This window comes from Budorcas taxicolor, chromosome 24 (assembly GCF_023091745.1).
Source record: "Budorcas taxicolor isolate Tak-1 chromosome 24, Takin1.1, whole genome shotgun sequence".
NCBI lineage: Eukaryota > Metazoa > Chordata > Mammalia > Artiodactyla > Bovidae > Budorcas > Budorcas taxicolor.
Genome location: NC_068933.1, coordinates 17434783 through 17448706, shown reverse-complemented (window position 1 = coordinate 17448706; position 13924 = coordinate 17434783). Strand labels below are relative to the sequence as shown.

General features: G+C 41.5%; 1 protein-coding gene across 1 annotated transcript; it reads left to right on the top strand.

The window, feature by feature from the left end:
- Positions 1-2555: 2555 nt before the first annotated feature.
- Positions 2556-3485, top strand: LOC128068362 (L-aminoadipate-semialdehyde dehydrogenase-phosphopantetheinyl transferase-like). The gene has a single exon (XM_052661511.1). It carries the CDS (start codon positions 2556-2558, stop codon positions 3483-3485), a length of 930 nt encoding a protein of 309 aa, XP_052517471.1.
- Positions 3486-13924: the final 10439 nt, after the last annotated feature.

Sequence of the window (13924 nt, the reverse complement as noted above, 5' to 3'; positions counted from 1 at the left end):
GTGTCATCTGCATATCTGAGGTTATTGATATTTCTCCCGGCAATCTTGATTCCAGCTTGTGCTTCACAAATAGATATGGTGTATATAAGTCACAAAATAATATTAGGTCTAAAGTATAAATTAGCTTTTATACCTTTAGTAAAACTAAAAAATACACTTCCCTTTTTATTGTTAACCTGAACTAACCTTTTCAGTTTCATAAAGTTAATCCAGCCATTTCTAAAGACAGCGGAGCTTTGGACATAATGTTCCAGAACACTGCTTTGTGGCCCCACAGTGCCAGACATTTTAGGGCTGTGTACTGACTGAATATCAGTTAGCTGAGAATCAAAATAATTTAGTGAGAAATGCAATCTAGGAATTTGGGTCTCATTCTATGTGGCAAATATAAATAATCTTAGGGTGTGCAAGCTTGCTCTGGAAACACACAGGGGAAACTCTCAAGCATGCTAAGCACAGCCCAGTGTAGGGAAGGTCGGGGGAATTATTCCTGATCCATGTAGATAACTGGTGGGACATGACTTTAAGCTTTAGGACATTCTGAGATGATTATGATAATTAAACAACTGCCTCCCAAGGGTAATACTTCCCCATTTACTGTTCCTGATACTACAGCTCTTTTATTACTTGTGATGGTTATTAGAACTTGGTCCTTGGTGCACGGCTCCCCTCATGCCCCACCCTGCAAGGGCAATCTCATCCTTAGTACTGTCTTCATGGTCACCTACGTCCAGGAGACTCCTGACCTTTCTTCATGAGCCCAGGCTGCTCTGCAGAGTTTCCAGATGGAACTCTCACCAGCACATCCCACAGGAGGCATCTCAAATTCAGTATTTTCAAACCAGAACACATTGTCTTCTTTTTAAATCTGCTCCTTCTCCAAGTCTCTTGTTATTAGTGAAATTATGACCTACCCGGTCACCTATGTCAGAAAAAGGAGGTGTTCTGGGCTCAGCCTTTCATATCCAATAATTCATCAGGTCTCCTCAGCATTTTCTAAATCCAGCCTTTCATCTTTACCTATTGTATTTATTCAGCAAACATTTAATGAGTGCCTGCCATATGCTAGTCATTCTTCTATAGTTGAGTTTACTTTGAACAACAAAGTATAAAAAAAGAGATGCAGGTGTACAGAACAAGCGTATGGAAACCAAGGGGAGAGGAGGTGGGGTGGACGGGGAGACTGGGGTTGACTCACACACAGAACTCTGCGTGGACCAGATGCTAATGAGCACCAACTATAGAGCACAGGGAACTCGACTCAGCGCTCTGAAGAGGCCTGATGGGAAGGAAATCCAAAAAGGAGGAGACACACGTATACGTGTGGCTGATTCAGTGGCTCGGGTGGTAAAGAATCTGCCCACAATGTGGGAGACCCAGGTGCGATCCCTGGGTTTGGAGGATTCCCTGGAGAAGGAAATGGCAACCCACTCCAGTGGAGAATCCCATGGACAGAGGAGCCTGGCGGGCACACTGCCCATGGGGTCCCAAAGAGTCGAACACGACTGAAACGACTTTCACTTTCACTTTCTTTCAGGGCTCCCTGGTGGCTCAGACAGTAAAGAATCTGCCAATGCAGGAGACACAGGTTCGATGCCTGGGTCAGGAAAATAACCTGGAGAAGGGAATGGCAACCCATTCCAGTATTTTTGCCTGGAGAATCCCATGGACAGAGGAGCCTGGCAAGCTGTAGTCCAGGGGGGTCACAAAGAGTCGGACACTCTTTGTGACTGACTGGGCAGCTAAGCACATAAGAAAGTAACACAACATTGTAAAGCAACTAAATTCCAGTAAAAAAAATTTTTTTCACACATTAAAAAATATCCCTGCCTTTCTGGAGTTTACATTCTAGTTGGAAGAGACAGAAAAGAAACAATAAGTATAATAAATTAGTTACCTAAAGCTGGTACGTACTACAGACTAACATAAATAGTATAGGATAATGAGGATCAGAAATATAAAAGTGAGAACGCAGAGGACGCAGAGTGCAGAGCAGGGTCCCGGCTCCCGCTACAGAGGAGGCGGCGGCCGCGCGGGTGCTGTGAAGTGAGGGTCACCGGTGAGCCACGTCCCGCGGACACGCGCGGCGCCCCTCCCACGCACGCGACGCCCCGCCCCCGCGCGGGAGGACGCATGCGGCGCCCCGCCCCCAGTGACCCAGGTCCTGCGGACACACGCGGCGCCCAGTCGACGCACGCGGCGCCCAGTCGACGCACGCGGCGCCCAGTCGACGCACGCGGCGCCCAGTCGACGCACGCGGCGCCCAGTCGACGCACGCGGCGCCCAGTCGACGCACGCGGCGCCCAGTCGACGCACGCGGCGCCCAGTCGACGCACGCGGCGCCCAGTCGACGCACGCGGCGCCCAGTCGACGCACGCGGCGCCCAGTCGACGCACGCGGCGCCCAGTCGACGCACGCGGCGCCCAGTCGACGCACGCGGCGCCCAGTCGACGCACGCGGCGCCCAGTCGACGCACGCGGCGCAGGGGCAGCTGGGAGGCTCTCCGCCCGCGTCCGCGCCATCGAGCCCGGGGCGGCGGCGAGGGCCTTTGGTGGATGGTTCTCCTTGCCCAGCGACTCTGCGTGCTGCCGGCGATGGAGGGCGTGCGCTGGGCTTTTCCCTGTGGCACGTGGCTACCCAGCCGTGCCGAATGGCTGCTAGCGGTGCGATCGATCCAGCCCGAGGAGAAGGAGCGCATCGGCCAGTTCGTCTTCGCCCGGGACGCTAAGGCCGCCCTGGCTGGTCGTCTGATGATAAGGAAATTAGTGGCAGAGAAATTGAATATACCTTGGAATAATATTCGTTTGCAAAGAACTGCAAAAGGAAAACCAGTTATTGCAAAAGACTCATTGAATCCTTACCCCAATTTCAACTTTAACATCTCTCATCAAGGAGACTGTGCTGTACTTGCTGCAGAATCTGAGCTACAAGTTGGAATTGATATAATGAAGACTAGTTTTCCAGGTCGTGGTTCAATTCCAGAATTTTTTCATATTATGAAAAGAAAGTTCACCAACAAAGAATGGGAAACAATCAGAAGCTTTAAGGATGAATGGACTCAGCTGGATATGTTTTATAGGAATTGGGCACTGAAAGAAAGCTTCATAAAAGCAATAGGTGTTGGATTAGGATTTGAATTGCAGCGGCTTGAATTCGATATATCCCCATTAAACCTGGATATAGGCCAAGTTTATAAAGAAACACGTTTATTTTTGGATGGAGAAGAAGAAAAAGAATGGGCATTTGAGGAAAGCAAAATAGATGAGCACCATTTTGTTGCAGTAGCTCTTAGGAAACCCAATGGATCTAGACATCAGAATGTTACATCTCAAGATGATTCTAAAGCAACCCAGAGGCAGTTTACTATTCTCACCTTTAATGATTTAATATCATCTGCAGTTCCTATGACCCCTGAAGATCCTTCATTTTGGGACTGTTTTTGCTTTACAGGAGAGATTTCAATAAGAAATGGTACAAAGTCATGATATGATTTTCTGAGTAACAAAGGGAAGTGAAAACTGTAGTCTTCTGTATTCACTAAATGCCTGAGAGTATCAAATTTTATTTCACAAAACATTTTTAAAAAGAAGAAACAACTTTTCCTATTAAAAGGCAGCCTCTCAGATCAAGATAGACGACTAGAATACATGTTTACCTCTTCTTCCTCCCCAAAATCATATTGGATTTGCTAAAAAAAAAAATAGAGTCCTAAAGTGATAAAACAGAATACACACACACACACACACACACACACACAAGAAATATAAAAGTGAGAGGATTAAAGCTTTAATAGGGTTAGCCTCATTGATAAAGTAATATTTGAGCCAAGACTTAATGTGTCAGAGTTAGCCAAGAAGTACAGAGGTGTGTACCAGGAAAAGACAGCAGTCATACAGCCTGACCTGAGATCACACTTATTCCTGCTAACTGTACCCTTTCCAGTTGTGACCCTCTTTACTTTTACTAGCCTTGAGAGTTATTTCTCTACAACTCACATTGCCATGATCTTACCCTCCTGAAAACTCTCAGTGACTATCCACCGGCCTGAGGAAGTTAATCTCTTAACTGGTCTACAAAAGCTTCCATGATCCAGTTAGTTTTTAACTCCAGTAGGTGTATCTCATTTCTCTTCCTATCTGCTTTCTGTCCAACAATACCAAGCTCCTATTTTCACAGACACCAAGCTTTGCATCTATAACTTCTATATGGACTTCCTATGTCTCTTTCATCAGGCTAAATAGTACTCATCATACTTCATCTCAATACTAATTAAGCCCAGGGCAGTACCTTTTTTCTCTCTATGCAAATCTTCAGCATTGCTCTTACTATCCATGCTATAAATATATTTCTATGTGTATTTCTGTTTATTAGGCTCTACCTGAGCTCCAGTGTTTTTGCCTGGAGAATCCTAGGGACAGCAGAGTCTGGTGGGCTGCTGTCTATGGGGTCGCACAGAGTCGGACACGACTGAAGCAATTGAGCAGCAGCAGCAGCAAGATCCTTTATTGTTTAAATAGATAAATGATTATTATCCTGTTTAAATTGATGCAAAATAAAGTAGGGAGATTTCAGCTGGACTTCAAGATCCACTTTTAATTATTTTCTACAGTTTTAAGATAAAATTTCCATTCCTATGGACTGTATAGTCCATGGAGTTTTCCAGGCCAGAATACTGGAGTGGGTAGCCTTTCCTCCTCCAGAGGATCTTCCCAACCCAGGGATCGAATCCAGGTCTCCCGCACTGCAGGTGGATTCTTTACCAGCTGAGCCACAAGCGAAGCCCTATCATTCTCCTACCCAATCGTTTTTACTGGGCTCCTAACACAAGATATTTATACTCTTTATGCTTAAGGAGCTCAGAGCTCCATTTTTCTTTCTCAAGATTGCTTTGGCTATTCGGGGTCTTTTGTGTTTCCATACAAACTGTAAAATTTTTTGTTCCAGTTCTGTGAAAAATGCCATTGGTAATTTGATTGGGATAGCATTGAATCTGGAAATTGCCTTACGAATTACAGTCATTTTCACATACTGATTCTTCCAATCCAAGATCATGGTTTATCTGTTTGGGTCATTTTTTGCTTTCTTGCATCTGTGGTCTTACTGTTTTCGGCATACAGGTCTTTTGTCTCAGGTAGCTTTATTCCTAGGTGTTTTATTCTTTTTGTTGCAATGGCGAATGGGATAGTTTCCTTAATTTCTCTTTCCAATTTTTCATTGTCAGTGTATAAGACTGAAAGGGATATGTATTAATTTTGTATCCTGTGACTTTACTAAACTCATTGACTAGCTCTAATAATTTTCTGGTGGCATCTTTAGGGTTTTCTATGTATAGTATCATGTCATCCATAAACAGTGAGAGTTTACTTCTTATCCAATGTGGATTCCTTTTATTTCTTTTTTTTTTTCCCTCTAATTGTCATAGCAAGGACTTCGAAAGCTATACTGAATAATGGTGGCAAGAGTGGACACCCTTGTTTTATTTCTGACCTTAGAGGAAATGCTTTCAGTTTATCACCGCTGAGAAGAATGTTTGCTATGGGTTTCTTGTATATGGCCTCTATTATGTCGAGGGAGGTTACTTCTGTGCCCATTTTCTGGAGCGTTTTCATCATAAAGAGGTGCTGATCTTTTTAAAGAGCTTTAAAAAACGGAGCTCAGAATTATTTAAAAGATTTTATATATATATATAATGTATATTATATATATTTTATATAATGTATAATATAGAAAGTATATACTAAATACAAAATACATACTATATAATGTATATATTATATATAGGGTGTATACTTTCCATTTATGAATGGAATGGAAAGAAGTCTCTTTCAGTATGTTGAAATGATTGATAAGGTCCTTGTTCCCACAAACACATAGTACACATTCCAGCCTCCACAAGTTTGCTTTTTGTTCAGTCACTAAGTCACGTCTGACTTTTTGCAGTCCCATGGACTATAGCATGCCAGGCCTCCCTGTCCCTCACTAGCTCCTGGAGTTTGCCCAAGTTTATGGCCATTGAGTCAGTGATGCTTTCCAACCATTTCATCCTCTGCTGCCCTCTTCTCCTCCCTCCTTCAATCTTTCCCAGCATCAGGGACTTTACCAATGAGTTGGCTGTTCACATCAGGTGGCCAAATTACTGGAGTTTCAGCTTCAGCATCAGTCCTTTCAATGAGAACTCAGGGTTGATTTCATTTAGGATGGACTGGTTGGATCTCCTTGCTGCCCAAGGGAGTCTCACGAGTCTTCTCTAGCACCACAATTCAAAAACATCAGTTCTTTGGCACTCAGCCTTCTTTATGGTCCAACTCTCACAGTGATACAACGCTACTGGAAAGACCATAGCTTTGACTATACGGACCTTTGTCAGCAAAGTGCTGTCTTGGCTTTCTAATATGCTGTCTAGGTTTGCCATAGCTTTGTCATAGAATTCTTGCCACAAGAACCCCATGACAGTATAAAAAGACAAAAAGTCTGCTTTAGTGTTCTTCTATTCTCTTCATTGGAATACCTGTGCTTTTTTTCTCTATCAAAGTTTTACCTGTATTATAAATACAACCAAGTTCTATTTCTTGACTGAACTCTCTTGGCTCCTCATACCCAACAAAGTTTGTTACTTATCTTGGGTGTTGGCTTCAACTTCTCCTGATTTTAACATATGAGAAGGCAAGAATTATGTGTTAAACTTAAACTCTGTACTCTCATCAGAGTAAATATTTGCTGAAGTACTTAGAATTCCGAATAGTAGAATGAGCTCAAAAGAGGTCTCTGGGTTATTTGTATTTGGAGATGGATAATTAAAGCATAAACAATTATTTCCCCAAGCCGTCTGGAATTCAGAAGAGTAATGAGCAAAATCCTTCATGGAAGACAATTCTAGTTTCAAGATTCTAACTAGGAGCTTCAAAATAAAAGAAAGTAAATGAACACATCTTAATGAGGAGCAAAACCAATAACAAGAAAATGGTCATGTGGTTTTGTCTGTCGGATGATGGAAGGTGGCTTCATTTTTCTGTTTTATCCCATCTGTTCAGCAGGTCTAAGGTTTAGTTCTTTTCTGACTAATTGCAATTGATTGTTATTGACTGATGGTTATACAAACCAAGGAATAACTTTGGGATTTAGTCTTGATTTAAAGGTTTTATATTTATCTTCTCTCTTTTCTTTTTCTCCTGACCTTTCTCTGGAAAGTAGAATATACTATGTACCCTGATGGGCCATAATTTCCTCCCTGAATGCCAAAGTCCTTGAATTAACAATATGTAGGAAGACAATAGATCAGTGGGGTGTTGCAATGCATTTTCCCCCAAAGAAACACTAACAGTAAACAAGTAGAAAAAGACCCACTGACCCAGAACCAATTAGCTAGTTTGCAGCTGCCTGTGTCTGAGAAACTAGTTCCTTTTTTTAAACTATTATTAAGGATCTAATTGTATTAGAATAAGCTATGAGGATAACAACAAAACTCTTTCCTACCTAATGGACTTAGCTAATATCAAAATCATTTTATAGGAGGAAAACTTTACAGTCTGATGATTTCAGATATCAAAACTGTATTTTAGGTCCCTTTACCATTTTCTGATCTCTGTAGAAATAACTGATCTTAGTGACTGCATGTTTTTATTAGCTGGTTAACTTCTCAGATGGTAAAGCATCTGTCTACAATGCGGGAGACCTGGGTTCCATCCCTGGGTTGGGAAGATCCACTGGAGAAGGAAATGGCAATCCACTCCAATACTATGCCTGGAAAATCCCATGAACAGAAGAGCCTGGTAGGCTACAGTCCATGGGGTCGCAAAGAGTCGGACACGACTGAGCGACTTCACTTCACTAACTTACCTTGAAGTGACTGTAAGATATTATGTTCTCTGTCTCTTGTAGATTACAATGAACACCTCTCAGTAAATCAGCCCCATTCCCTGAATCTGCTATAGATCTGAATGTCACCCATAGGATTAGTGTTAAAATTAAGCAGTCACCCACATGGTGTGCTTGGGGTCTGATCATTCCTTTGCACCATACTGCTACCCTCACACAAACACTGGCTGCCTGAAACTTTACAGAGGGATGCAGTGTGGTCCAGCGCTCAGCATACACGCTCTGGCATTCACGGTTAGGCTCTCCTCCTGAGATCATTGTTCAGTCTCTTTCTGTCTCATTTTTCCCATGTGTAAAAAAGAATGAAGGTAGTCACTCCCTGTGTTAAAGAGTACATGACACAATACATGTAACCTACTGATGATTCTACCTGGTGGATAGTAAATACTTAAAAAAACTAAGTATTGTTATTGTTATAAAATATTCATCATTTTGACCTCCTCTGCACCCTGCACCTAGTGAGGATAAAACCTTAAACTAATTCACACCATAGTGTTAGTTTCTTATTCAGTGAAAGAACATATAAATTAGCTTCATACACTGCAGGGTGCTCTGTAAAAATAAAGAAATGGTGTAACTAGCATTTTAAAGAGCAATGTGAGAACAGAAATGATTTTGGTAGAAAGGAATAGCAGAAAAAGACTGAAAGGAAATTCAGCTATTTTATGCCTTTCCCCAGTGCCTTCCTTTGTCATGTAGGAGAGAATATAGTCCAAATTCATCTCTATGTGGTTATTTAAAGAAAGAAGGGCCTGAAAGATATCTCACCACATAGGATGAATGGAATACATCCGGGTCCATGAGCCAGTCCTGTATCTGGGGCAGAGGGACTCCCTGGCCTGGAGAGAGCCTGTGACAAGCATGTACATATCCTGTTCCGCCGATGAGGTGTGCCAAGGGAGCCTGCATGTCTGTGGATCAAGGGAGCAAGCGCAGGAAAGTTTTAGCACTCTGGTAGCAAGAATGTTTTCCAGGAACAGAAGGGAAGTCAGGCTGACATCAGTCACCTCCCTTTAATGTGCTGCCCAAACTCCAACCCTCTCTAACAGAGGCCTGGCCTGATGTCAGCTGTGACATTTGAAGGTGACCAGCTCCACTGTAAAATCCCTAAAAGAGCTATTGGCAGAGGGCAAAACCAGAAGTGGGAAAAGAGTTGAGAGGCTTGGATCTATTGTACTTTAAAGTTTTAATGTAAATATTACCTCATTTGTATCTTTAGTAGGAAAAATGAGGTTACTCCTTTTCATGTATCTTTCTGCAAGACACTGTGAGCTCCTGAAGGACAGTAATCATGTCATAATCATTTATTCCTAATATTTTGCACACACACAAAAAAACCCCAAATTAAAAAAAAAGATATATATATATATAATAGCGCCTTAAGGATCTTTTTTAGTATGTAAATGAAAGAAACCATGCAAAAGGTGGTCTCTGGCATTTTCTCTGAAGGTACATATGAGCTGAGATCCATCAGTGACTTATAAATGTGTTCAGAGCTCAGATTCACTAATAGAAATCTCTAGACACTTTCTGCTTTACCATGGTAAGACTGAATCTGGGGATTTAACAACAAAAAAGTTCATTGTGAATCCTCTAGAGTTTCTACTTTAATCTGAAAAGATTCCAGATGTTACCTCAAGCTAACATCATTATCTACCTTCCCAGGAGATTCAGGAGACTTTTAACTTTACAAACACTATAAACCCAGAATTTCTTGTGAAAAACTATTCAAATATTTCATAAGTGATAAAGCATGAAAGAAGATGCCTTGTTTTAGGGATGCCCTTTTGTTACTTGCCCCCAAATGCATGCCTTAAATATCTTAGGCATGCACACTGCCAGAAAATATGTGTAATAAAATTATACTAATCTAAAAATGTCTCCAGCAAAGCCTGAAAATTAACTCTTATAATTATGCCCAATAATACACTTAGCTATATTTTGAGTTCATTAAACAAAATGAATCATTATAATACTTTCATTTTATGCATGACAAATTGCATCACATAGAAAATAGATGAATGTGTAACTGATCTCTCACTGAAATTGAGTCATCTCAGGAGAGAAATTCACTATAAAGTCTGTATCCGTGACACTATACAAATTGTATTGTGATACATTACTCATAAACAATAAAATTGAATAAACTTCAACTTTTTATCTTGTAGAAATATTATCTAAGTATATTTAGTGTACATAAAGAGACACGTGTCTTGTTGATTTATATGGCTGACATTCTAGCAGCTACTCAGAAAAGCTATTTATACTTTTATATTGAAAATCAGGTCACTCTTGAAACACAAAGTCGTCTTTACAATCTGTTTAGTCTCTCTGCAAATAGAAACTATTATTTGATAATCTAAATTATTTGAACTGTAAGTTTCTCAAAACAACATTATGACAAATAGAAGTATATGTGTATCTCAGAAGACCTTTAATTTAAAAAAAACTGCAAAATATTGTCAAGATTTGGATATTTCATAATTGGTTTCCTGTTCATCTTCTCTCAAGCATTTCTTGAACTTTCTAGATTTGTAGAACTCAAATGTTCTGTTGTCTGTTCCTACTACACAGACACTTTCTGACAGCAGAGGATAAGAAACCAAAACTGCCTAGAGGTCCAATCTGTTTACTGCAGATTTGAATCATATTTTTCTTTATCACTCTACCATCAATACTTGTGTTTTAGTACATATATTCAGTAAGTATTAAATATCCCTCTTCCATTTGAGTCCAGCTTTTCCTTCCTCCCTTCCTCCCTCCTTCTCTCTGTCCCTCTCAGTCCCTTTCATTCTCTCCTCTTTCCCTTCCTTCATTTATTTTCATACTGTAGACACTATGAACTCTGTTAAACATTTTCAACCCTCAAGCTGGAATCCACATCTGAGCCACAATGTAAAGCTCTCACTAGACAAAGTGTGGTCCACTGGAGAAGGGAACGGCAAACCACTTCACTATTCTTGCCTTGAGAACCCCATAAACAGATGGAATTCCAGTTGAGCTATTTCAAATCCTAAAAGATGATGCTTGTGAAAGTGCTGCACTCAATATGTCAGCAAATTTGGAAAACTTAGCAGTGACTACAGGACTGGAAAAGGTCCAGTTTTCATTCCAATCCAAGAGAAAGGCAATGCCAAAGAATATTCAAACTAATGCACAATTGAATCATCTCACATACTAGCAAAGTAATGCTCAAAATTCCCTGAGTGGGGCTTCAACAGTACGTGAACCAAGAACTTCCAGATGTTCAAGCTGGATTTAGAAAAGGCAGAGGAACCAGACATCAAATTGCCAATATCTGTTGGATCACAGAAAAAGCAAGAGGGTTCCAGAAAAACATCTATTTCTGCTTCATTGACTATGCTAAAGCGTAGTCTGTGTGGATCACAGCAAACTGTAAAATTCTTAGAGATGGGAATACCAGACCACCTTACCTGCCTCCTGAGAAATCTGTATGCAGATCAAGAAGCAAGAGTTAGAACCAGACATGGAACAACAAAATAGTTCCAAACTGGGAAAGCGGCATGTCAAGTCTGTATACTATCACCCTGTTTATTTAACTTATGTGCAAAGTACATTATGTGAAATTCTGGGCTGGATGAAGCACAAGCTGGAATCAAGATTACTGGGAGGAATATCAATAACCTCAGATATGCAGATGACACCAACCTTGTGGCAGAAAGTGAAGAAGAATTGAAGAGCCTCTTGATGAAGGTGAAAGAGGAGAGTAGAAAAGATGGCTTAAAACTCAGCATTCAGAAAACTAACATCATGGCATCTGGTCCCATCACTTCATGGCAATTGGATGGAGAACCAATGGGGACAGTGACAGACTTTATCTTCTTGGGCTCCAAAATCATGCAGGCGGTGACTGCAGCCATGAAATTAAAAGATGCTTGTTCTTGGAAGAAAAGCTATGACCAACCTAGACAGCATATTAAAAAGCAGAGACATTACATTGCTGTCAAAGGTCAGTATAGTCAAAACTATGATTTTTCCAGTAGTCATGCATGAAAGTGAGAGTTGGACCATAAAGAAAACTGAGCGCCGAAAAATTGATGCTTCTGAACTGTGGTGTTGGAGAAGACTCTTAAGAGTCCCTTGAACTGCAAGGAGATCCAACCAGTCCATCCTAAAGGAAATCAGTCCTGAATATTCACTGGAAGGACTGATGCTGAAGCTGAAGCTCCAATACTTTGGCCACCTGATGTGAAGAACTGACTCATTTGAAAAGACCCTGATGCTGAAGGCAGAAGAAGGGGACGACAGAGGATGATATGGTTGGATGGTACCACTGACTCAATGGACATGAGTTTGAGCAAGCTCCAGGAGTTGGTGATAGACAGGGAGGCCTGGTGTGCTGCAGTCCATGGAGTCACAAAGAGTCAGACATGACTAAGTGACTGAACTGAACTGAGACACGTTCCTAGCCCTAAAGCAACCACTTTTTCGGAACTGAAAATTTTCTTACCATCTATGGCAGTGCTCTAGAAGCAGAAGATTTTAAGAAGAGGTGGCAAAAATACACAGAAGAACTATACAAAAAAGATCTTCACGACCAAATAATCATGGTGGTGTGATCACTCACCTAGAGCCAGACATCCTGGAATGTGAAGTCAAGTGGGCCTTAGAAAGCATCACTATGAACAAAGCTAGTGGAGGTGATGGAATTCCAGTTGAGCTGTTTCAAATCCTGAATGATGATGCTGTGAAAGTGCTGCACTCAGTATGCCAGCAAATTTGGAAAACTCAGCATTGGCCACAGGATTGGAAAAGGTCAGTTTTCATTCCAATCCCAAAGAAAGGCAATGCCAAAGAATGCTCAAACTACCGCACAATTGCACTCATCTCACATGCTAGTAAAGTAATGCTCAAAATTCTCAAGCCAGGCTTCAGCAATACGTGAACCATGAACTCCCTGATGTTCAAGCTGGTTTTAGAAAAGGCAGAGGAACGAGAGATCAAATTGCCAATATCTTTTGGATCATGGGAAAATCAAGAGACTTCCAGAAAAACATCTATTTCTGCTTTATTGACTATGCCAAAGCCTTTGACTTTGTGGGTCACAATAAACTGTGGAAAATTCTGAGAGAGATGGGAATACTAGACCACCTGACCTGCCTCTTGAGAAACCTATATGCAGGTCAGGAAGCAACAGTTAGAACTGGACATGGAACAACAGACTGGTTCCAAATAGGAAAAGGAGTACATCAAGGCTGTATATTGTTACCCTGCTTATTTAACCTATATGCAAAGTACATCATGAGAAATGCTGGGCTGGAGGAAGCACAAGCTGGAATCAAGATTGCCGGGAGAAATATCAATAACCTCAGATATGCAGATGACACCACCCTTATGGCAGAAAGTGAAGAGGAACTAAAAAGCCTCTTGATGAAAGTGAAAGAGTGAAAAAGTTGGCTTAAAACTCAACATTCTGAAAACAAAGATCATGGCATCTGGTCCCATCACTTTATGGCAAATAGATGGGGAAACAGTGGAGACAGTGTCAGACTTTATTTTTTGGAGCTCCAAAATCACTGCAGATGGTGACTGCAGCCATGAAATTAAAAGACGCTTACTCCTTGGAAGGAAAGTTCTGACCAACCTAGATAGCATATTCAAAAGCAGAGACATTACTTTGCTGACTAAGGTCCGTCTAGTCAAGGCTATGATTTTTCCTGTGATCATGTATGGATGTGAGAGTTGGACTGTGAAGAAGGCTGAGCGCCGAGTAATTGATGCTTTTGAACAGTGGTGTTGGAGAAGACTCTTGAGAGTCCCTTGGACTGCAAGGAGATCCAACCAGTCCATTCTAAAGGAGATCAGTCCTGGGTTTCATTGGAAGGAATGATGCTGAAGCTGAAACTCCAATACTTTGGCCACCTGATGGGAAGAACTGACTCATTTGTAAAGACCCTGATGCTGGGAGGGATTGGGGGCAGGAGGAGAAGGGGATGGTAGAGGATGAGATGGCTGGATGGCATCACCAACTCGATGGACATGAGTTTGGGTAAACTCTGGGAGTTGGTGATGGACAGGGAGGCCTGGC

What these genes read in the sequence shown, in the direction of transcription:
- LOC128068362 (XM_052661511.1), top strand. Translation starts at nt 2,556, where the DNA reads ATGGTTCTCCTTGCCCAGCGACTCTGCGTGCTGCCGGCGATGGAGGGC.